Genomic DNA, 26,583 nt, shown 5'->3' with positions numbered 1-26,583 from the left:
AAATCACCCATTTAAGGAAAGAGAATAAAATTAGTCGAAAATAACATTAATGTTGAAATAAAAAAAAAACACAAGATAAAAGATTAATTATGCAAGGTTTATATGCACTTTAGGATTATCCAAATCCTCAGAATCCTTTATTTTGTCCTCTTACCAATGTCTTGGCATATCCCAGGGTGACCATATTTTAATCCCCAGCTTAAATGTTATCCCCTTTCTAAAGTATCTTTCTGAACTCTGCCCTCCTTGCAGCCAGAACAATTTGTTCTTTTCTCTCAATATCAAAAATACTCTTGTGTCTTTCTATGGACTCAAATCATTCCCTGTTGCATTATGCATATTGGTGTTTTATTCTTACCTAAGCCTTCTCTTTATCACAGAACACCTGCAGTTTTCTCACATACAACAGCTGTTGAAAGAACAATGATTCTTACATCCTAATGCTGTTGATATTTCAATTATAAAAAAGAACAACAGACTTACATCTCTAGTTATTGCTACATTGTCCAATGCACATTCTGTTGGGCCCAAGAATATATTCCTCTGATTCAGAAATATCTTGTAAATTTAAGTGAACTACGTCAGCCATGCACGAATGAGTCACTGGGGGTACGTTTGGTATGGCTTTGAAAATTTTTCTTTATAAGAAATAAAGTTCAAAACAAGTAATTCATACTTAAGTTGTACAATAGATGTTATGTACAAAGATGTCTTATTGAATTTATTTCCTCTTGTCCAATGTCTTCAATGGCAAAAATGTTTCAAGACAGCAAGGAATTGACATCATGAAAGGGAAAAACCTAGAACAAAGTAGTAAGATGGACAGAAAGAGAACAGCGTAATTACTGAATTTCAAAATTTAAGCACTATGAGAGTATTTATCGTATTTTTCATACCATTTTTGACAGCAACACAGTATTAAAATAGTAACTGCAATGAAATGTTACTTTAACTATATTGATAGATGGGTGCTTTATGTTGACTATTGGGACTGATTTAATATAAATTTTAAAAATCACACAAAATTTACCAGGAATAAGAAGGTATAGAAAATTAATTGGAAAAGTTTAATCTTAGTGTTTTTCTGTCTTTGTAATTTCAAAAACTTAAAATAGTCAGTTTTTAACTAGCCGATTGAGAATCACATAGTGGAATGTGAAATACTTCAAGAAGCTGGTGAGTTTTATTATGGCTTTAATATGGTGACTAATATCATAGGACATGTATTAAAGCTTCAATCAGACACAGTTGTTTTATTCTTCAAAGATCACAATTTTACATAAAGTCCATCTTTTCTTCATTTCATGGTCAATGTTTTTTATAGTCAACGCCAACAAAATATATTTTTTAACAAGAATGGAAATCCAAGGTAAAAAGGCAATTTTTTAGAAAAGATGAGATACTTGAGAGACCAAATTTCTCCACAGAAATAATAAATGCTGAAACATACTGGACACAATGTCCACAAGGGTCTCAGTGAAAAAATCTGTGTTTGTGCATATGTATATATATATTTATATATAGTGTGCATATATATAAATATACATATATATATTCTGTGTGTGTATATATACATAATATATATTGTGCATGTGTGTATACATACTGTGTGTGTGTATTATATACACTGTGTATGTGTGTATGTATATGTATGTATATATGTGCATACATACATACACACACACACACAAGATACGTACATATGTATCTCCAAGAAGTATATTTAGAGCCAAGTTATCTTACAAGTATAAAAGTGCCAGGCAGACATTCTCAAGTGTGAATTAGGTCAGAGAACATAGTCATGGCTATTTGTAATATCTTCTTGAAAACAGCTATTTAATGATGAACTCCAGCTAATCCGGATGCTTACCAAAGTAAAGAATTTAAGAATGGAGAGGTCATGATGGCAAATATCACACAGATTTAAATATACAACTGAATTTTTTAAATGTTGTAGAACAAACTAATTACAAGACAGAATGTAAAAATTAAAAACCCTAACAAGTTAGATAGAATGCAAAAATCAGGAAGAAGAGATGGAGAAGCTATCTTGGTCAATGTTCATAGCAGAGAAAAAAAGATGAGATCCTAAGTTATCTTAAATATCATCTGTATGTATCTAAGTAAAAGCACATATGAACAAAACCAAAAGAGTAAATAAACCTCAGGAGGACAAAACTAAACAAGAGAGAGGAAAATACTTTAAAATATATATTTTTTTCCTTGTCGGTATTTTTACCTACATTCTTTGAAAAGACATCATAATCAATTGGAAATATTTTAGCCAAAAAAAAATAAGCAAAAAGAGATATTTTAAATACATTCATTAAAGTCCAAATATTTAATGCTTTTCTGCAACTTGAACTTCTCACCAATTCATCATCAATCCAGACATTATTGAAACAAAGCCCCAGTTCAAGATCCACATTTCAAGGAATCCCTGCTCACTCCATTCCATGTCCACAACCTAAAGGAAAAGCCCTTTTCTGTGCCCTCCGATGCACAGAACATACCTTCATTTTATTACAAGCTTTACAAGACCCACAGTTAGCTCACTAGGCCACCCCCACCAGTTCCACGTGATCTCCTTAAGGGAAGGGTCCATGTCTCCTCTGTCTTTGTACCTCCAATAGACTGCAGAGAAAAAAGTATCTGATACATGGATGATGACATGGACTTAAAAAGCCACTGGATGTTGAAGGGGTGGGACACAGTCTGAGGCTGGGGTCTGGCTGCAGCAGGACCAGGGCTGGCCCCTCTGCATCATTGTGCAATCCATGCTGGTGTCAGGGCCCACTGTGGACCAGCTCCTCTCGCTACCCGTCCTACCTTCTTGGCTTCTTCACACATCACCCGAGAGCAGTTCCGGCCAACCTTCTCCTTGCACATCGCCGCACACATATGATGCATGTGGCACAGATCATCTCCTTTCACTGTACCTGAGCCTCTCCACTGTCCTAAGGGGAATCATTTTCTTCATTTTTCTCATAAGGAGCTCAGATTGTTTAATGGTTTGTCCAAGATCACACAGGGAGTCCCCGGCACAACATTAATGAAGAAGATTGAAAGGGCCTGAAGTCCACAGCTATTTGCGGAATGAATGAAAAACTGGAAAGCATATGTCAGACACAGCTCCTCCTGGCTGTGAGCTGGTCTCCACTCTTCCCACAAGGAGACCCAGACCCTCCTGAAGTTCCACAGCCTACTGCACTCAACCTCACAGACTTAGGCTCAGAAAAGAAGTACAAAAGTCAGTAAGAAATAGTTAAAAGGCACAGTGGAAAAAGGGGACTGATGATCCTCTGTGGTTTTTATATAGAAAACCTTGTTATATTTGGCGCTATAAAATTAGTGCATATCATATTCTTCTGCCATGGGCCATGCTTTGGCAAAACGTTACAGTATACAGAAAATCTGAGTTGAAAAAGTCCACAGGAATATAGATGACAAAATTCCAAATGTGTTTTTTCCCTATTGCGCTCTTTCTAGTTATTTTAATGTCATATAAGTAACTATATATTTAACTAGTTCTTGAGAAGAAACACTACATTTCTTTCCAAACTAACTGTGTCCAGGTCTTTAAAAAGGAAAGAATATCTGGTTTCTTCTCTGCCATGTATACATAAGACCAAGACAGAGCAAAGCCTCAGAAACTGTATACATATTGCTCAGTCCTACTCAGAATAAGATACCAGCATAGGACCCCTTCCCAAGAAATGGGTCTCACATTTTCAAGGACTCACATTACTTTTCAAGCATAAGACTTGAATGTCTATGTGTTTATCTCTATCTATTGGTGGTAATTTTAAGGTGCTATTTTGGTTAAAATATGCTTTTTAATCAAAATTGAAAATATTTTTATTCCATTACAATTAACTTACAAAATTTGATGCAATATATTAAAAAAAAACGGCTCACCTAAAACACATCTCCAACTTGCCCTGAAATTTCTGTTACAGTGAGTCAGTGGTTCTTGCAAAATATCTGAGTGAAAGCTCAGATATCAAACCTCTCAAGATTTTGCTGTTCAACTGAACAGTGAAACACTTAAAATGCCTCACTGAATCTCAAAACAATTCAAGGAGGTAAACGGAAACCTGCTTTCTAAGGGTGTTTTTACTACCCATTCTTCAAGTGGAGCACTGTTCAGTTAGCATTAATAAACATAGTGCACAGAGCGCCTAACAGATCTAGAAACCTCGGACGTGTTCTATTCAATTTAAAAATCAATTCAAATTTTATTAACAAGACTAGACTCAAACCCATTAGCACACAAAGAATCAAGCCCTTTAAATACAACCAAATGAGGTAGGGGACAGCATCTACATTTTTACTCATATCACAGTTTCAGAGGCTGCCAGTTCTGTGACTTCAAAATAATCAAAACCATTAAAATGAGCAAATCACTGTGTTTTGAAGCTGCATAGACACGTCCACAGCCTTAAAGCCTTGATTTAATAACACTTATTTGGCCAGAAAATAAAAATGTACACTCACTTTATCTTTAATTACGAAATCCTAGGAAGTGACTCCAGCTTTACTAACTCATTTTATGTCTTTCAAGCACAACACAAGTAAATGTTTCTCAATGAAAAATTTTCTAAATTGTATTATTTTATGTTTTCAATAAAATTTTGTTTTCTTCCATTAGTAGCTTTTATCCTTTTTTTTTTTTCTTACCTTTTTAAGGGGAAAGCTTAAACTTGTAAACTTTGGACACCAATTACTAGGCATTAACACCAACAAATGTATTACTTTTGCCAGTAGTCAGCATTTAAATAATGAGGTAAACCGTGAACACAATTGGTTTTGCATTTTGAAACCTTGTTGAAATAAAAAATCTGCTTATCTGTGCCCTCTCTTTTCTCAAAATAGTATTAGGTTAGGTATGAACAGCTGAAAGTCTAAAAAATATGAAAAGATTGAAAAGCTCTTTTCACTCATTTTATGTATCAATTGGGTATCTTTTAACCCATTTTAGTAGAATTGCCATGATAAACTTGTTTGGTTGAATAAGCTTTAGAAAAAATTTTCACTAATTTTAAATTATAATATGGAATATATGTTAATTGTAATATATTTTCAAATTCTTTTTTTTGTTTCCTGTACTTTGGTTATTTTTATTCATGTAGTTTTGTTTAATGGCTATGATTTTAAAGAATCACAATGTTTAAATGTAGGATACTATTTTTAATACATGTAGTAAAAAAAATTAAGATAGAGAATTACTCTACATTATGTAAATAAACGTAGAGAAAGCTGATTGAAGGGTCTGCAGAATTCTCTGTACTATTTTTGTGAGTCTTCTGTTAGCCTTTTGTGTAAAATTATCTGAAATTTAAAAGTTACAAAGTATATAACTTTTGCCAGACAATTCCACTTCTAAGACAGTATACAAAGGAGGATGAGGGGAATCAAAAAGTAGGGGATTTGTTAAACAAAATAGGTGGCACTCCTATTGAAAACTGAAATTTGTGCGACCCTGTATTTTACTGTGAGAAAGTAAAAATTATCTTGCAGTGTAAATATTGATCCTGCCATTCACAGGGCTAGAATAAAAGTCTGCTGTATATTTCATACTCCGTATTCTCTTCTACATAGAAGCTGTATTCTCGGTATTTATATAATTTAAACATTAAAACAATAGACAGGAGACTAAGCTAAGGGCTATTGAGAGTTCTAAACAAAGTGAAAAAAAGGTTTAGAAGTTGGGTAAACACATTAGACTGGAGGGAATTAGGAATGCTTAGATGTGAGAAGGGTCATTAAATAATCAGAATGTGAACTATCTCATGATCTCCAAAATGAATGAATCAGCATAGATGTTTACTAAAATGATCATATTTGACAGTCTTTTTAAACAATTCATTGTACTAACGCATACTTCATTTTCATAGATTTTCTTGTTTCCCACTTTATTATTTTTTAATGGTAGTCAATGTTTTACAATGTTTTATGTTTAGTAACATGGTCCATAGAAATTTAGACTCAAATGGCTTTTATAGGTGATCTGAATTTACTTCTTTGGTCTCTCATTTACATGTTTGTAATATTAAGAAGCTGAGTCACATAATGTCTAAAAGTCAATTATAATTGTGTTTCTAACTTAAAAACTCAATGAAATTTGAATTAAAATCTCAGCAAAGTGTTTGATGTACCTTAATAACAGATCCTAAAATGCAAATGACAAAATAAAGGATTAGAAGACCCTAGAAAATTATGGAGAGGAATGATAAAGTGGTTGGACCACACAAACCATGGGACAGAATGGAGCCTAGATATAATCTGCACAAACAGAGAGACTTGGCATATGGAAAAAGTAGTTTTGAATGTGAGTGGAAAAGGGAAGACTATTTAACAAATAGTGATGAGAAAGTTGGCCAATGATAATTAGAAAATTAATTTGATCATTATCTCACATTAACAAAGAATTATTTAAAGTGAATTAAAAACCTACATAAGAAAATTAAAACTGGCAACTATTAGAATGCAATGTAGGAGAATCTCTTTGCAGTTTTAGGTCAGAAAAGACTCTCTCCAGAATTAAAGAAAAACATAAATATATATAGTTATAGAATGCTAAAGTTAAAATGGTTATAAAGATAATCTTGCCCAATTCTTTAATAAAAAGATAGATAAATACAGTCAGGGATAGAGAATCAGAAAATTAAGTATATTGTCTAATAATTTGTGTGAGTTCTTTAATTTTAATGCAGAAATAGTTTTTCAGTGTTTTAAATCAGAATCATTTTGATTTAAAATTGCAACTATCAGGTTAGAGATTGCTTAAAGAACTGCATTAAAAAAAATTATTCTTTAGAAATAAAAAATTGTATTAATGGTGATGCAATGAGTACAATATTTTAAATTCAAAGTTTAAGTGAGTACATATCAATTAAAACTATCTTATAAAGTAAATGTGACTATAGGATAATAGAGAAAAATTAATTTCATGGACGAAAAAATAAAATGAAATGTAAGAAAAAAAGCACTACAAATAATTTAAAGGAGGAGGGGGAAATGACATATTGTTTAGGAATTCTAAACAAAGTTCTGTAAATGAGATGACTTTTTAAGTGGTCTTAAATAACAGCACTGTAACGAGTGGGAGTAGAATAAAAAATATTATATAGAATAAATATGTATAATCAAAGTGCCAGAAAGGGGAAATTTCTCCATTTACACATAATCATGCAATACACAAAAGACACTATTCTGAATATGACACTAAAGCTGTTCTTTACTTTTGCTGCCCAGGCTGATTCTATTTTGCACTTTTGGTTAATAGCATCCTGCCTGCCAATCCAGACCTCACATGCAGAATAGTTACTGTACTACTCCCTGCTTAAAATCCTCTTCTAAAAACCCAAGGACTGCACGTTAAGGTTGGATGGAGTTCCATATTATTCATTTTACTCCTGCATACTATTCCTTTGTATAAATACTACACAATTTATAAATTCTAGTGCAAATACAGAAGTTAAAAAAATTTTTTTATTTGCTCAGAGATGGATTTGCTGGGTATAGGATGGCACCTGCTTACTAAATATTGCCAAATCATTTCCCAGATGGTATATCCAAATGCACCCTCTCCTGAATTTGAGTACCTATGATTTTAAATGTCTTCTAAAATCTGACCCTGCCTGTCCAGACACTTTACATACAGGGTGGTGCTGGAATCCTTGAGGTTCACGACCGCAGACGTTCCGAGGTCCCTTTGCCCTGCCAGGTCTCTCCATCAAATCCTCCTCCCTCCACACCCACCTGGTGGGCTTGCCTCTTCCATCAGAACCAACTCAGATGCCTCCACCTTTCTGGTGCCTTCTTGGTTCTCAACGTTCCCTCACAGTGTTCTTACCATCTCCCCTTGCAAGCGTGTGTGACTGTGTGACAACTGTATGTCCACCTTTTTGACCCCTTCTTAGATGTATTCCAAGAAAGTAAGGGTCATGCTCTTTGCTCTCGTGTATCCTGGGCACGTACACAGTGCCTGCGCAGAGCAAGCTCTCAATATATTCAATACTCAATTAATCAGTGTTTGAACAAGAGATGCAAAAACAACAGCTTTTCTCTAAACCAGCAGTAACCAGTTAGAAAATCTAATTTAAAACAAAAAAAAGAATTTCACTCAAAACAACGGTAAAAATGTTAAAATGCATTAAGTACAACAAAATATTGGAAATACATATATGAAAACATGAAAAGTTGAACTTGTTGAATGAGCTCATGGATAAGAATATTTCATAAACACTGGTGAAAAGTTGGCTATCCGTGTGGAAACAGATTCCAAATTTAAATCCTAAAATAAGGATTAATTACAGGTTGATTGAAGGGTATTTAGAAATACTGAAAACAATAGAATAAAATAGAAAAGACCAGTTTTCTGTTTACGTGTGGAGTGGCTTCTTAAATAAGACATAAAAGGTACATGCCACATACATAATAGATATTGATTTGATTAAATTTAAAATATCAGTAAGACACAGCAAATCATAAGCAATTTAAAGGCAGGACATAATATAAGAGAAGATAGCTGTATAATGTATAAGTACAAAGGAATACTATTCAAAATATAGCTAGAATTCCTATAAACCATTAAGAAAAAATATCACATAGAAAAGTGAGCAGAGGTAATTTAGGAAACCTGGAACATCAGTTGGTCAGTAATCATATGAAAACGTGTTCAAACTGCAGAAAAAAATGTAAATTTAAAATATGCATTAACCCAAGAGAGGAAAAAGGTCCACTTAAAAGTACCAGATGTTGGGGAGGAAGCACAGCAAAGGGTACTCAAGTTCAGGAGAGGGTGCATTTGTATATACCATCTGGGCAATGATTTGCTAATCTTTAGTAAGCATGTGCCATCCTATACCCAGCAAATCCATCTCTAAGCATATAAAAGAAATTTTTTAAACTCTTGTCTATTTGCACTAGAAAATATAAATTGTGGAGTATTTTTACAAAGCAATAGTATGCAGGAATAAAATGAATAACGTGGAACTCCATTAAAATGATTAAATCTCAAAACATAATCTTGAGCAAAAACAAGTATGTTTCTGAAAGCCACAACATGTATGTTTCCAATTATTGAAGGCTGAAAGTATGCAAAGCAACACCATATATTAAATATAAAAATATAATAAATGTATAAAATTATTCATAGAATTATAAACATATAAAGCTTACTTCTGAAGTTACTGTGTTGGGATACACAAAGGACTTCAACATTATTCATTTTATTTATTTTTTAAAAATCTGAAGCAAATATAGCAAAATGTTTTCTTTTCAGGGAAGTTTTATATTTACTGTATGCTTGAAATATTTCATACTTTAAAGAAATATGGCAATATCTATTGCTGCTGAGGACGTGATAAGAGGTCTGGCATTTCCTTAATTCTGAGCTTATAAATTAGAACAATTACTTGTGATCAATCTGAAAACATCTAATAAAGTGAAAATGTACATGTTTTAAAAACCTGTAACCCTACTTCTATCCATATATCTCGGAGAAACTTGGACACATGTGATCAAGGATAATTATATGGTTTATAATAGCAAAAAGTGGAAAAACCTCATAAATATCCATTAACAGAGGAAGCATCATTTATTTATGCATTATAAGACAATGCAACTATTGAAATGAGCAAACTAGATGAATCCTGAATACAACTGTTGAATGTTTTAATGGCAAGAGGTTCAAACAGGTCTTCAACTCTCAACATTCTTCTACCTTCATTCAAACCAGAAAAAAGTACTGGTAAAACATGGGCAGTTCCCATATGGTGGCTTATAATATGATTCTGTTTTTCTAGTATGTTTGAAATATTGTATAATTTAAAAAACCTAAATGAAACAATGGAAGGTATGGGAGACAGCTTTGAATTACAAGTTTAAGTTTCATCAATACTCTAGGTAATGAGAAACCATGGGGAATTTTAAAAGGGAGGAATTAGATGCTTCAAACTGAAATTTAGAAAATTAATCTGGCAGGAGTACAAGGATAATCGAGCAAGCAGTAAAAAAGAACCGTTGGGAAGTCTCGCCAACACTTCAGCCTAAAATTACAGAAGCAGAATGTCCACTGGAAATAGACCCCAGATGACACAGACATTCCCAGGCAGCACCAAGGGGCTGTGGCCCTGGGCTGTTCACAGTGAATCACAGGAAGGCAAGAACCAGCGTTGTCTCTGAGATGTGACTCTGAGTCATTTTGAAATGAGTGGCGGTGTTAATAAAAATATCTACTTATATATATTTATATGTGATGAAGTGGCTGCTTTGGGGAGAAAAAATATTATGTTCTATTTAGACTCCTTGGCTTGAAGTGCACTAGAGGTAAGCAGGAGAAGTGCCGTAGAAATTTGGGCATGCAAATCTGGAGAACGGAAGTGAGACTGAAGTTTAAAGTGTCTACTTTAGAGAAGTCTTTTGAGCAGTGGGCCTAAAACCACAAGGCTGAGGACTAAACAAGGATTCTTAGGGAAAGAGGATGCATTTCAAACCACAGACCATTTAGAGAACCCTGCAATGGTGGGCGCTGAGAGGGGACGAGGGGAGCGGAAGCCGGGAGAGATGCAGTGGGGCAGGGATGCCCTGCAGATGTGACAGCAGGTATCAGAAGCAGAGGGCGTGTGTTTTGGGCTGGAAATGGGCGAGGCATATATCGTGGAAAAGACCCAGAAGGTGGAGTGGCCTGCCTGAATTCTGGTAGCTGACACAAACTGAAGTGCCATTTTTTTTTTTCAAATTTTGAATTACAGAGAAGAGCTAGTCAGGCACAGACCAGGAGGCCCGGCACCCCAGGTGAGGAGGCACAGCAGCCCAGTGCAGGTGCAGGCCAGGCGCCATCACCCCAGCAACCGCCGGCCGTTCCCATCCCTTTCCGCGCATCAATCCATGCACATCATTTTGTCATCAGGCTAATATGTCTAAAATACATTTAATCAAATTAATCACCTTGGATTAAAGTCCTATTGTGCTGTGCCACTTGGTATCAAATGTAAAACCCAGAAAAGTGTTTTGGCCAAGGCACAGAGAGGTGTGCTGTCCCAAAGGTGACATTAAATATAAAATATTCCAAAATGATATTCCTCCCTCACTGTGGCAAGTCAAATCAGTGCTGTTGTTCAGAAATAACAGTATCAATAGGAAAAGGCGGTGCCGAGGGTGTCTCTCGTCTCATGTCTGGCCAGGCTGCATGTTATCTCCTCTTTACAGCTTGCAGTGACCCTGGGGAGGGTCAGTTTGGAACTCTCAAGCAGAGGCTTAAATCATGTCAATAATCTGAAATACCGGGTTTTCCTGAAGCACGGGTCTGTGGAGAGTTGTTTCAAAGACAAAAACAATAAAGCCGTTGGTAGAAGAGGGGGATTGATCAACTCCAAGTCATAAAATCACGTCATAAAATCAACACCAGTGCGATGACAGAAAGCCTACTTCAGAATTACACTTGTGCATATAGGATCATTTTGAGAAGGTTTTTCATGTTTAAAAATAAAGACAGCTGAGAAGATGTCATTTAGAGTGAGGGAGGCCCTGTTTTTAGGGCTGGCGGGCTGGCAGACTGCATATATTGCATGGGAAGCGATAAAGAGATCTGAGGAAGCCCTCCTGACATTCCCTCTGAGATTAGGAATCAAGACATTTGGCAGAGATTGAGCGTTGGAACCAAAGTATTAAATGGTTCCCAACTATATATGGGGGGAAATCTATGTAAAGTAGGAGCTCCAGAATTTTTATAGGTTAATAAGAAAAAGGCATCCTATGCTATTGAATACACTTGTCCTCAAAACATGTGCAGTGGTTAGGAGAGGAATCTTAAGGCACTAGAAATGCATGTACAAGAACCGAGCCTTCAGACCCAGTGTGTTAACGTACCTCCCTGAAAATCGCAGTCTTCCAATATAAAATGAAGACCAGAGGTATAAATCTCTGACCTGCCCCCTGAGGAGTATGCTACTTTAAGGGAGACTATATGTAAAAACATGCTTTAAGCTGTAAAATACTATAAAAAAATAAGTTGTGGGTATTATTTTTCATGGAAAATTCCTCTTGCTGGAAAACAGTGACCACAGGTTCTAATTCTATATTATTGAAAATTTTCAATCAATATTAACAATAAATACATGCATAAGGAATAGTCAAACTAGCAACTGCAACAAATGAAACATCAAATAAAAGAAATACATCTAAAGATACCACTGCAGAGATTTTTGTTTTAATTTAGGTAACTTTTAAACCAAAATGACATATTCCCTCTAAAAAACTAATGCACTTTGGGATTTTTTTAGTCATTATATGGTTTATTCTTAAGGAAGCTAAATTGTAATGCTTTCTCAAAGACTTTCCAGAAAATGTTTTTAGGTGACCTTCAAAATAGATATTTTGTAAAAATAAAGCATTGAATAGCATATTTTTTAGGTAAGATATAAGACACTTCCTGGCTGATATACTACCCGACAGCTTTTGCATTGCAAATGAATTGGTGTTTCTAAAACTGATCACAAAGGGAGCAACTAAAAGTGCCCCCCAGGCATGACTCCTGTACATGTCAATCAAGACCATGGTTAGCACAGTTCTGAATGTATACTTCACTTAATTTAGCAAAGATTTATTGATTGCTCTCTTTTATACCAGGCTGTCACTGGGTTTTATGCATCATTTTATCCCCTATACATGGTACATACTGGGCTTGCAGGTTTTAATGCCAGTTCTTCTTTCACTTCTTTGCACTGCTTCATCCTTGATATATTTAATATATCCTTAATATACATTACATATTAATATATCCTTGATTTTCTTTAATTGAAAAAAATGTACCAAATATGTTACAGATTCTATGTGCAGCAGAACAGTATTTCCTTCATCGTCGATTCTGGACCCTGGACAAATCATGTATGTCCAAATGCTTTAGGTGTCGTTGTGCCATTGTTTTAAGTAATTTTATTGCTCCCCATTCATTTTTCTATCTAGTTACTGAAATAAACCTTCCAGCAAAGAGCATAACAACTGAAACTTCTTAGAGACTTCATTTGGGACTTTATATACTTTCTACTCTTTATTTACTTTATATATAAAGCATATTTATATACTTTATATTTCTACGTGAAAAGGAACTGCAACCTGATACCACCTTGAGCATCAGAAGAGCTAATGACACTTTTTGGATGGAAATAGAGCCACGTGACCTTTTCCTGGAGACAAAAAATGAAATTTTATTGTTGATAATGCTGCTGAACTTTATCTTCTCCTAAGTAAGGATGTTTTCTAAGATCTGAACAAGGTGCTCACCTAGAGCTCCACGTCAAAGGCAGGGAAGTTTTGCACTGCTGTTTGCTTCTGGAGTCGATGGAGTGTGCAAGCCACTTGGCTCCTAGTTAATTAAGGTGTCCTGTGGGCAAATGCAGCTTATATAAACCTCATTCCATAGAGAACACTAAATTGCCACTGCTAAATGATCAACATTTATGGTTTTTATAATTCAGAGAGGAAGACTACAGCAAACTAGAAAGCTTCTGCACAGCAAAGGACACCATCAAGAGAATGAAAAGGCCCCCTATGCAATGGGAGGAAACATTTGCAAAACATCTATCTGATCAAAGGTTAATATCCAAAATACATAAACACCTCACACAACAGAACAGCAAAAAACCTAACAATTAAAAAATGGGCAGAGGACTTCATTTTCCAAAGACATGCCAATGGCCAACAGGTACATGAAAAGGTGCTCAACATTACCAATCATCAGAGAAATTCAAATCAAAACCACAATGAGATATCACCTTAGAAGGCTATCATCAAAAAACAAGGGATAACAAGTATTGGAGAGGATGTGGAGAAAAGTGAACCACTGTACCCTGTTGTTTAGAATACAAACTGGTAGAGCCACTGGGGAGAACAACACGGAGGGTACACAAAAATTTAAAAACAGAACTACCATATAATTCAGCAATTCCATGTCTGGGTATATATCCAAAGGAATTAAAATCAGGATCTCATAGAATTATCTGTATCCCCATACTGACTCCAGCATTACTCACAATATGCTTTCTTTGTTCAGAGGGCTGCTAAGATGTGTGTTCCTTTTCAAAGGGCTGTCTCAGGAAGCCTGCGGTATCTGCCAACAAACTCTTTCAAGGGTCTGACGCATCACAGACTAAGCACTGTTTTACATCTTGTAAAATATATTTACTTAATATTAATGGAGCACAATGAGGTTTTACAACCCATTTTACAAATACAAAAAGTGAGGCTCATACGTATTTGAAATTTCCCATTGGTCGCACAATTATATCTGGCAGTGACTAATTAATTCTGGCTGACTTATGCTAAAGGTCATGCTCTTTAAATTACTCCCACTATAACTGTGCCCGAAAAAATCACTTATGTTTGTTAAAAAAAAGGGCTACATTTTGACACCCCTCTTACATTTTTTAATCAAACTTTTATTTTGAGGTAATTAGTTCCATGTGCAGTTTTAAGAAGTAGTACAGAGCGACCCGGCACACCCTTCACACAGTTTTCCCAAGGGTAACTTCTTATAAAGCTATAGTCCAATATTACAATCACAGTATCAACATTAATACAGTTAAGATACAGAACATTTCCTTCCCCACAAGGACGCCTCATGTTGCCCCTTACCACCGCACCTCCACAGAGAAGAGGTAGCCCCTCTTCTCTAGCCATAACCTCTGGCTGCTACTAACCTGTTCTCCACTTCCATCATTCTGAATCTGAAGAGTGTTATGCAAATGAAATTACACATCTTATAACCTCTTGGGGACGTTCTTTTCACTCCCTCTATGTAATTCTCTCACAACTCATCACTGTGTGTATCAATACTTCAGTCCTCTTCGTGGCTGGCTAGTATTACATGACAGAGATGCACTACAGTTTCTTTAACCATTCATCCAATGATGGACATCTGGCTGGTTTTTAGTTTGGGGATATTTCAAATAAAACTGCTGTGAACACTTGTGTATAGGTTTATGTATGAACAGAGGTTCTCATTTCTCTGGGACTGTCCAGCAGTGCAGTCGATGGGTCATACAGAAGTTGCATAATTCGTTTGAGAAACAGAAAACTTGTTTTCGAGAGTGCCTGAACCATTCCACACTCCCAACAGCACCGTATGAGTGATCTAGTTTTTCTGCCTTCTTGCCAGCATTTGGCATTGTCACTGTTTTTTATTTTAGCCTTTCCAATAAGTGTATATTGGTATCTTTCTCAGGGTGAGTTTTAATTTGCATCTCCCTCATGGGTAAGAGTGTTGAATATCTGTTCACGTGCTTATTTGCCGTTCGTTTATCAACTTTGGTGAAGTGTTGGTTCATGTCTTTTGTCTCTTTTCTAGGTGAATTGTTGTTTTTAATTTTACTATAATGTTTAAAAGTTTTTTATACCAGTTCTTTTATAGATAATATGTACATTTTGAATGTTGTTCCCAGTCTATAGCTTTTTTTCATCATAATAGACTCTTTCACAGAGCCAGAGTTTTTAATTTTGATGAGGTTTTATCAATTTTTCTTTTTATGAATCATACCTTTGATGTAAACTCTCTGTCTAGTCCTAGTTCCCAGAGATCATCATCTACATTTTGGATGAAATTTTATAGTTTTACTTTTTACATGTAAATTCATGATCTATTCGGAGCTACAAGGTGTGAGGTTTCTTTTAAAATTCCTTCATTTTGCCTAGGGATGTCCATTTGTTGAAAAAGTACCTTTCCTTCATTGAATTGTTTTGGCATCTCTGCCAAAAATTCATTAGGAATATTTGTATGGATTCTTTTTTTTTGGAAAAACATTTCTTAATTCTGTGGTGTGAATATATGCTTTCATCAAAGTTCCTACCCTCCGCCATTGGTGAACAGAATAATTCACTAATGATGCTCTAAATATCCAAGTGAGGAGTGACTACAATAGAAAATTAACTATGGTTTCTAAATATATTGTTAAAGACAACTATATAATTCCTTTAATAATTATTATTTAATATATTGTTTCTAAAATTTAAGTGGGTCACTTCCCATAATAGCATTTTATTCAGTCGATGTATTAATTGCTATCAGTTGTAACAGAAGCTGAGACTGGCTGATTTAGACAGAAGGTAATTTATTGAACTTTTCATTACTTCAAATTAGGAATAGAGCGCTGGAGAACCAGGTTCAAGATCAAATACTCATAACTGATCCCTTAAAAAAAAAATCACTAAAATTTCTTGATGAAACCACTACCATTAGGTGCAACAGTCTGCATTGTTTCTAATTTTGCATCAGTAAATTGATCCAGTAGAAATGACTACTGTGTCATCCCCTGTGAAGGTCTCTCCTTTGCATCACCTTTTTTTGCCATGAACTCAAAGCCTGGTCATGAAATTGGCAATACCTAGCTCAGTTCTCATGCCCTAACAACAAAAGGAAAGAATATTTCTGGCATTTTATCTCCTATAATATGTGGCATGATTTGCTATCTTCAACATCCGTAATTGATAATGTGGGAGTACTCTCTAAATATTTGGAAGAAGATTCAAAAGCAGTCAGAGGAAAAAAGACTGATTTTCAAAAGCCAACAATAAAACCAATAACTAACTTCTCGATGCAAACAGTAATAGGTAGAAATGTATTTCTTCTCAGTGCTGGAGAAAAATACTTCTATATACGTTGGTGTTATTCAGTCACTGAATTACCCAGTGCCTTTCCAAGATACACAACTCACCCCTAGTTGGCTTCCTCATCAAGTTCCACTTCCGTAAAACACCTTCTATACACCCACGATTCAGCGATGTTGCTAATTTGAGAGTAAACATTTAAACCCTGTGAAACGGGTGAGGGAAGTCCTGGGTTCTTGGAACACTGCCAGCCCCCTTACTCGGGACCTGTACCTCAATGCTCCACACCATCCAGACCCAGGTTATTATTTATGTATGCTCTTCCTCCTGTGTGGAATTCTTACCGAAGCCTTCTTCATTCATGACTTCTCAGCGTGGGGGTCATTTTCTCTGTAAACAACAACAGCAGGTGCTGCCTACGTAGACTCACTATGTACTGGCCACATATTACCTGAATTCTCTCTCTCCCCACCCATCCACCTATACCTTGCCTCCTCAAGTAGTAAAGAAAGAACAAAAGCAACCCCTCAGATACCAGGAATGAGGTGCTGCAGATACTGCCAGTAACCATAAACCCAGACCTGTGAAGGGCATAAAACTGGCTCTGAGCTGTAGAGTTTTGCTCTTTAACAAAGTCTGAAGTACTGAATCTCCAAAAAGGAAAATAATTCAGCGTCATTCAAAACATACTGAGTCTTAAGTACAATCTAACAGCCCTGGTATTTAATGACTTAGATTAGAACACAGAAATCAGGAAAAGGAAGTGTTTCGGTAGTGGTCATGGTGCTGGTAGGAACAGCAGCCAGGTATCAGGAAAGATGACATGCACAATGATGCGATTCTTAGGGAAGTTTCCTACGCCCACTAAATTGTTCTAAAAGTGAATTTATGCAAAGGAATCTTCATTTTATCCCTTTTGTGTTCACACCATAAAGCATTAACAACTGTCAGTAAATTAATATTATGTGATTGATTATTGGACAACTAACTTTGTATTTCAGGAATGCCAATTCAGACGTCTTAGCACTAACAACCATGTATTTAGTAGTTTATAGTAATCTAATATTTTATTTTCCACCAAATCACCACTGTATGGCAACGGTTATCTGCCCTGACATCACAGTAAAAACCCCTGGGGAACTTTAAAAGCATATCCATGCTCCAAACCCAGCAACCACCAAGAAGGAAAAGCCCAAGCTCTATAGATAAGTCCAATATGCAGGCGTGGTGGAGAACCATTTTTTTCCCAGGTCTAAGTAATAAAAAGGATTATGCAAAGTGTTAGAAAGCAACAGTATGTGCATTAAGTAGCGTTCAAAGTTTTAAACAGATGTCATTTTAAATGTATAGAAGAATGCATTTCACATAGTTAAACTCAGCACCATGATTTGGCACTTGACATACTTCTATTTAGAAGACTTAGAGCTAAGACTAAGAGCTAAATCTTAGAGATTCTAGAGCATAATGAAGCCTATAAAAGCATCAGTAAAATGACATGGATACTTCCTACAGCTCAGCCCCTGGGTCCTTAAGTACTCTATCTCCCAGTAAGTGAAATGAAAAGGCACTTTTTCAAAGCAAGTTCAGATATGTAAAATATATTCTTTCTATTCTTTTTCTTGAATAGTGTGTGAGAAATTTTACAGGAGTTCTATAAACAGGTAAGTACAGAATTTTCTCTAACCAGGTGCCAACCTGTATAAGTTATAGTTATTGAAAGATATGCTAAATTTCAGCTTTAGACTAATATCAAATATTTTTTTCCAAACAAAGAATGTGAACATGTAACAATATCTACAATAAAAACTTAGCTTGTATGCTACTAAGACATTTTATGAACATTTTCTTCTCTTGAGGATAGCAATTCAGTATGTATGAGCACTAACATGTCATTTGGTATCTATATATACCCTATTTAATAATAACATATATATGTATGCATCCATGCATGCACATATAGATGTCTCTATGTGCACACACACACATATATACATACACACATACATACCTATTTTAAAGAATAGCAGATGGTCAGAGAAAACAATTTCATATTTCTTGTGATAGTCTCTTTTTTTCTTGTGATGAGAACTTTTATGATCTACTTTGTTAGCAACTTTCAAATATACAATACAGTATTATGCTGTACATTACATCTCCAGAAGTTATTTATCTTATAGCTGGTAGTTTGTTACTTTAGACCCCCTTTAGCCACTTTCGCCACCTCCCACCCACCAATAATAGCACTTCTGTCATATACAATACAGTATTATGCTGTACATTACATCTCCAGAAGTTATTTATCTTATAGCTGGTAGTTTGTTACTTTAGACCCCCTTTAGCCACTTTCTCCACCTCCCACCCACAAATAATAGCACTTCTGTCTGAAATATATATAACTGAAAGTTGAGTCAAGTGAATGACATTAGCTTTACACTATGTTATCAATTTAAGACAAACATTTCCTTTGAATCATACACACAGCTATGTTGTTACCTAAATATACTGCAAAGTAGAAGCTAGTAGATATAACACTGAACATGAAGTTATAAAACCTAGATTTGAGTAAACACATACATTCACACACACAAATCCAATCTGTGTCTCTGTAACTCTTGCTGATTCATTTTACTTCTTTTGAATTTTATTATAAGTATAAAATTGGAGTAAAATTAACTATACTTTCAAAAGCATGCTGGGAGAATTACATCATATTTTTGAAAATTCTTTCTAAGCTGTAAAGTGCATGGTACACAAAAATGCAACATGATTATGTTACTATTATGAAGTCTCAAACTGGACTTAATGTGTTTGACCTCTGAGTCATTGTACAGTTAAGCCAAAATATTAGTCAAGTTTTTTACAATGAATTCAGTATGATAATAGGCAAGAAATTGTGCACATGCTCAACAATTACAACCACCATTAATTTCAAATTGCAGGAAAGAATAGTTTCTTTATTAAATGAATTTCTGATCTCTGCTAATAACAAAATATTCCTTATTCTACCCAATCTGACTGACAGGTGCATAGTTTCGTTGAGGAAGTTTTACAATATGAAAATGACTACTCAGAGGATAATCCTGCTCTGTACCATCAAACAAAACTAACAGAGGTTAATGCAGAAAGTTAATGAAAATGTTCTCTGTCTAGAATTCTTGATATCTCTATACAAAGTTACCAAAAACTGAAGGAAAAATATATACTGTGAGCAAGTGAAGCAAGAACAATAAAGCTGAGGGTGAAGAAATTATAGTATCCTCTTTTCTAATTAATTTGTCTCATTTGATAGGTAGGTATTACTTTTTCCTTAAAACTAGCATTTCAAAATTTACAAAATCTACAATGATCTGTAAGTGGTGAGAATATAGGTAATTTTAATTTTGTTTGTATTGCTTGCTTTTTGTCTTCTGCAGTTTCTATAATGAAGTGGATATAAATAGAAACAGACCAATAGTATGAATACTTAATAGTCCTACTCAATGATGTTCACATGGGTTATTATGATCCAAATAGAACACATTACAAAAATAATTCTTCAAAAGGATGATAACTATTTTCAAATACATAGGATTCAAATTAAACTACTTTTTCATGTTGTTTTAGACTGCTCCAAAATATCAACCATTATTGAGCACTTTTGAAAGACACTTGTGGAAATTGGGATTGTAAATTTTACAAAGATATTTGTCCACTTTATGATTATCCTACTGACAATTTATTTCAGTCACATGAGATTTCCCTAAGTACTGAGTATAATCTTTGTGATCCAAGGGAATGTCACCTTGCCAGCAGTCATGTGTAAATCTATCAAGATCAAAACTGAGATGTGAACTTTTATATCTCACCCCTGATTTAACGGCTGCCCCCAGGTACTACGTTGGTATAATCATTTAATATCAAAATCCAGCAAAATGTCTGGGTTTGATATCTACAATTAGGCTTCCTTTTATTTCTTGGTTTTTAGCTTTAGGTTTTGAAAAGTCAAAGAACATCAGGCATGCCCATATGCACACAGAGGAATTCTTAAAAAAGGAAAACATCTCACTAATTTAGATAATGGGAGTTTCTAAGAATACCTAAAATGTCATACACACAAACATACAGTTGCAAATAAATTAATACACAGGGATTGAATAGAAGGTATACACAATCATCTTCACCTCTAAAATTCCAAGAACCAAGGACTTTTGTAGGTATCTCTATTTACTTATACATATAGAGATATAGAAATAACTGGCATGTACACATAGTGTTAAATATATATGTAACAGTCACCATGAACCATATCTAAAATAAAACAGTGCAAATAATTAGAACATTCAGACATTTTAAATCCACATTTAATGAGAAAGAAAGGAATGATAACTGAATATAACAGATTCATTTTAGAAAGCAATACTCAAGATCTGCAATATTCTAGAAAGAGTAGTCTTAAACTACTTAAACACCCAATACAACTTCCACATCTCACATCTTAAATCCCTAAACTGAGAATTCATATCCACAGTCATGATCCTGAAAGTTCTTTCAAACTTTTGAATGGTCAAAATTATCTTAAGCACATTTACTGCATCTAATTCTTGGCAAATTGGTAATGCATGTCATACAAGATGTAATCCGTCTTCACAAAATGGTTTCTACAGATTTGGGAGACCAGAGAAATTTTAAAATGCTCTAATAGACCAAAACTATAGGCAAATGCACACACAAAAATTCCCATTTATATTAATGAATGAACTTCCATAAAGCAGTAAGTTTTCATGAACAATTCTCATGAAAAACTACTCCCGCTCTATCGTTAGAGAAAAGCTGTTTGTGGAAGGGTGGGAAAACTCAAAGACTTTACAGGAAGAGGATCAATAATCATCAAGCCAGGAATGAAAGTGTTTTGAGGTTTTAATCAAGGAGAGAGAGAGAGAGCAGGATGGCAAGATGTAACTGAATACACATTAAGTTGTTAAAACATTTTGCTGCTTCCCTTACAGCTAGGTTGGGGCAGTGACCTTTCCTGGCCCTAAAGCACCATGAGTAGTAGTGACGCAGGAGGTATTTATTGTTAATGACCCTCAGTTAACACAGTGTCACTCTGGAATATTCACAGACCCACACACACACACACCAGTGTATACTGCCTAATAAACAGTAGATGCTCCACAATCATTTGACTGTTTGTTGAATGTGTAAATGGCACTCTATCTTGAGACACTCCTCTGATACCCACACAAATCAATACAAATCCCTCACCTGGCTTTGAGAATAATTTTTTTAACATTTTAGAAAATGCTATTTGTCTCTGTACAAGGTGCCTGTGGAAATGCACATTGATATATTTGAACAGAATTCCTTGTAAACAAAGTGAGGGCTGTCTAGAATTAGTAAACTGTAGCAGTATGCAATTTGTAAAGTGGTGGTGACGATGGTGTCACTCCATAAAGTTGTATTTACTTTTGCTACATTATAGCCCATAAGCCAAGTGTGAAGTTATTAATGGTATTAGTGGTTGAGTTCCTAATTCATCTGCAAACCAAGGACACCTTGGATATTTTATAACTGCTAACTAAAGTTAACCCATCAGTGGTCTGAAGAAAATAGATAGCAAATTCTAAGAGAAAAACAGTTATTGATCAACATACTTCTGCTTTGTTTTAGTTTTATTAGTGTCTTAAATGCCTTTTCTTAAAAAAAAAATACTGACCAACATGGTACTTTAGGAATTATAGTACCAATCATGCAACAGATACGATGGCTAGAGGGACTAAACCATTGTAAGGGCTTCTAAATCCTGCCAAAGGAAAACCATATATCCATAGAAACAATAATACGTTACAATGAAATATTAACACAGGATTTAAAGAAATGACTATAAGAGTCATGTCTTTATAGTCTTAATGATGTAATGCCTTTAAAAATTTAATGATGTATTAACATATTTTTAAAGGACAAGAGGGAAATTTAGGAAAATATTACCTACTTAAAAAAAATTTTTTTTCCCAAGTGGAAGAAAAGCTGATTAATGAGACAAATTGCAAAGCAAACATTTGAAAAAAAATTTTAAACAATTACTACTTGGCCCCAGTAGTTGGCTAAGGAACTATCCTCAACAGGCAGCTATGGAATCTCTAAGAATCCCATGGCAAATGGCCTTCCACCACTTCTACTGGAAGCCCCTCTGCATGGGCTGGCCCACTGCCCCAAGGGCAAGAAGGGAAGGTTTTCTACCCTCATTCAGCATCAGACTGAGCACTACCTATGAGGGGCAAAGCATACATTAGAACATTCTCTCAAAATGTTTTCATGCCATGATAATCCCTGATACAACTGGCCTTAAAACCCGGCTTTTCTGTCCCCTTAGACTATTCTAAAACTTGGTTTTTGAAAGCATGAATTCTGTACATAACAACCAACTATTGGGGCATATTTCATTAGAATTATTTTTATTTTGAAGTTTAGTTTTGAATATCAACTGCAGAAGAATAATGATGTATCTTGCGAATTAAAAATACAATTTTATTTGGAAAAGTCCATAGTTCTGAGTCTATAAAATTAGTAATGTGAATTATTAACTATGAAAATGAAATTTTATTGTTTACAGTTCCTATTTCTAGGATTTTTAGTAGGACTATACATTTTTATTTCTAAGGCACACATTTGTTTAGTTTTACTTATGAGAACCACTTAACTTACTAAAAAGCTTTGAAGAACCATTTGTGTGAAGTTTTGTCATTTAAATCCATCCTTCTGAATACTAGACTATTCTGAATAGGAAGTCTCTCGAGTTTTTTAAATAAAAATATTCTCCAAAGTAGTCAAGGTTAATTTAGTTTATTTTGATTTAATATTAAAACAGAGCAACACTGTTTTATCAAACTCTTAAGCTCACATTTCTCAAATAGCAATGGAAGACAAAGAGCAGTGAATCTGTAGATAAACATGTTTTTACTGTTTTCTATGAAGGCTGTCCTTTTCGAAGGCATTGCTCCAAACACTGAGTATGGAAAGATACACTGGAAATGTAAATACCATATACATTTGCACACATGTTCGGGGGCAATGGTGTCTAAAAGGGCGTGTAGAAGGCTGTTAAGGCCACAGCTCCCTAAAAGCATTCTGTGCCTTTTCCTTGGATGTTGTCTTTTAATTAGTTCGCACATTCAGTTTCTATTGTACGAAATCCTGGAAAGCTCAGACGGGGAATGGAGGAGGAATCCTACAGACTCCATGGCCAAGTGCGTGAGGAGCCTTCTCAGTGTGACTCCTCAGTCTCACTTTCACGTACACAGTGACTCTCTGGAAGCAGATACACATCTCCCCGGGGACCCGAATCACCCATCAGCTTATAATGTCTGAGGTGTCGGACACAACTGGGATTCCAAGAAGAAGAGAGGGCGAGAATGATGAGCAAGCAGCCCGTGGGCGAGCAAAGGGCTTCGAAGGGCAAGTCCCTGAAATCGTTCTCCCTCCCGCTCTAGCTCCGCACGTCCTTTCGCCGCTGGTGGCTGTGCGGGTGACAGGCCTGAGCACTGCGTCCCTACAGTCAGAAGCCATCAGCCTCCTGGGCAACTGCAGCTTTTCACATGGCTTCTTCCTCATCTCCGGAAAAGAACGAGGCGCCCTTGTCTCTCCCAGAGCGGCCCTGGCAGCCCGACTGCGGGTCTGCCCCCGCGCCTGTCCTCTGACCCCCGCGGGGCTCGCAGCAGCGCACCGGGCGCAAAGTGCGCGGGGGGCGGGGAAGGGATGCAGTTTGTAGTCCCGCCTTGCAAAAATCTGCCCAAGTTCGAGACTGGACTCCTCGTGTCCTTGGGGTGCAGTCTTCATCCTCAACGTGCAGCCGAGCAGAGGCGGCGCAGTCTGCCTGGTCCCCTCCTGCCGCGCCAACACCTGCGCCCACCAACTCCCGACGACGCGACTTCTGGGTGCACGGTGATCCTTGACTCTTTCGGGGACTCTGCCCTACGTTGGTTCAATTTTCTAAAGATATATTTATCATTTCTCTTCTTTTTAATGAGGAAAGTAACCAACTTCTCCCCCCTCCTACCCGCATCCAAGCTGGAGCATCTGGCACCCCGCGGGGAGCTCAGGGACTGTGCCGGCTCCAGGCCGCTGTGCCCCAGGCTCCGGAGCTCCGAAGAACTGGACCGCTGGGGCGGGGAGGCGCCCAGGGAATCCGCGAGGCGGGCGCTTTCGCTCCCCAGATCGAGTTTTCCTTCCCGCTCGGGCCCGGCTGCCCAGCTCCCATCGCGCTGCCCCGGCCCCCCGCGCGTCGCGCCGACAGGCCCCCACGCCCGCCCCTCTGTCCTGCCCCCGCCTATCCGCACCCCAGGCCCTCGAAGACCGTCGGCGCGTCGCGCTTACCTCATGGTCCGGTCACTAGACAAGTTTTGGACCCCCTGGGGGGTCTACACTGTTTCTCTCCCGAGTCAGGCAGAGCATCTCTCAAGGAAAACTATGGAAAGGTCTCCATCAGCTTGGCTGTCGCGACCGCTCCCGTGTCGGCGGCCGTGGGGACACACCTGCCCGCACGCGGGCGCAGGTGCACCTGTCCGGGCGCACGCGGCCAGGGCGCCTGCCGTGCACAGCTAGCTGCTCAGGCGCGTTAACCTCCCTGGCAATCGCCGGCGGGGCCGCGAGGCTCGGCTCGGGCATCAAGAATTCCGAAATGGGCTCGGGAAACGGGGACCGATGATGGTGACTCTCAGTCCGCGCACACAGCGATTCCACCCGAAAGGCGCACACTTTGGGGAACAGACCACTGTGGGTTGCGCGGTATACAAAACCCCAGCGGGCACATTCATGCTGGCGCTGACAACCCCTTTCGTCTACAGGACTTCTTAGCCCGGGTCCAAGCCAGCCACGCGCGCAAGAGGACCCGGGACCGAGGCGCGGCCGGGCCCTCCGCCGGCTGTGCGGAGCCCCTGAGGCAGGGGCGGGCGCCCCGCCGGCCGAGCAACAAGCGGGCCCCTGCCGGGGGCCGGCTCCCTCCCGGCCCCGGGCCCCGTCCCCGCCCGGTCACTCCTCCCCGACCCCAGCCTCGGCCACGCCGCGCGGGCTCCGGGAAGGAGGCAGCCGGGCCCGCCACTCACCCCTAGCTTCCTGCTGCGGATCTTCACGTAGCCCTGCTTGACTATGTCGTTAAAGTTGGAGGCCATGGCGAGCGCGCGCGGGCCCGTCCGCCCGGCGATCGGCTTCCCGGAGGCGACAGCCGCCGTGCGCCGCCAGAGGCGCGCCGCGCTCGCATGCAGCCCGCCGCCGCCCGGGGCCCCGAGCTCCCGCCGGCGCGGCCGCGGGCTGGGTGGCGGGGCGGCCGCGGGCGGGGAGGCGGCCGGCGCCGCGAGCAGCGCCCGCCTCCGCGCGCCGGTGCTCCCCCCCGCTGCCGCCCCCGGCAGCGCCTGCTGGCTGGCGCCCGGCTCGGCGGCGCACGGCTGGCCGGGGTGCACCGGCGCGGCGCCCCGGCGCGGGGGAGGGGCGGCGGGGGGGCGGGCGGACTCGCCGTGCGCTCCCTCCCCCCGGCCCGGGGGCGGCGGCGCTCCAGGATGCTGGCGAGACGCGCTCCATCACTCGCGACTCGGGCGCGAGCCCCGTCCGCCGCCCGCGCCCGGCCCCGCGGCCCCAGCGCCCTCCCTGCGTGGGGCTCCGGGCACGCGGCTGCTCCCGCCGGGCTCTCCAGCCCCATCCCACCTGGACCCGGGGGAAGGGCTGCGGGGATGCTCCCGACCAGGGGGCAATCGGGAGAGAAAGAATGGTTTGTTTCAGTGGCCGTGTTCACGGTGCATTTTTATTTCCTAACACACGCTCGCGTTCCCGGTCTTTGCCCGGTTAGCAAGCGCTGATCGCTGCCGAGCCCTTCCTGGTGCAACAAAGAGGCCAACGGTGCGCATGTGTCTGATCCCCCCGCCGCCAGGGAGCCCGAGCAGTCAGCCGAGGCAGCCCTTCGCACGTCCTCGCCGGCAAGCAGCGAGGCCCGGAGTGGGTTGATTT

General features: G+C 38.5%; 1 protein-coding gene across 1 annotated transcript in view; it reads right to left on the bottom strand.

Moving 5' to 3' along the window:
* Positions 1-25,977, bottom strand: part of DOK6 (docking protein 6) — a 308,053-nt gene extending 282,076 nt beyond the window's left edge. Inside the window, exon 1 of the mRNA XM_036876760.2 lies at positions 25,689-25,977. Coding sequence (XP_036732655.1) covers positions 25,689-25,754 — 66 coding nt within the window. The 5' untranslated portion in view covers positions 25,755-25,977. The remainder of the gene's footprint in view (positions 1-25,688) is intronic.
* Positions 25,978-26,583: the final 606 nt, after the last annotated feature.

The sequence above is a fragment of the Manis pentadactyla genome, chromosome 6 (genome assembly GCF_030020395.1).
Source record: "Manis pentadactyla isolate mManPen7 chromosome 6, mManPen7.hap1, whole genome shotgun sequence".
Classification (NCBI taxonomy): domain Eukaryota; kingdom Metazoa; phylum Chordata; class Mammalia; order Pholidota; family Manidae; genus Manis; species Manis pentadactyla.
Note: the sequence above shows the minus strand (reverse complement) of the source record. Positions and strands in the feature narration are given on the sequence as shown.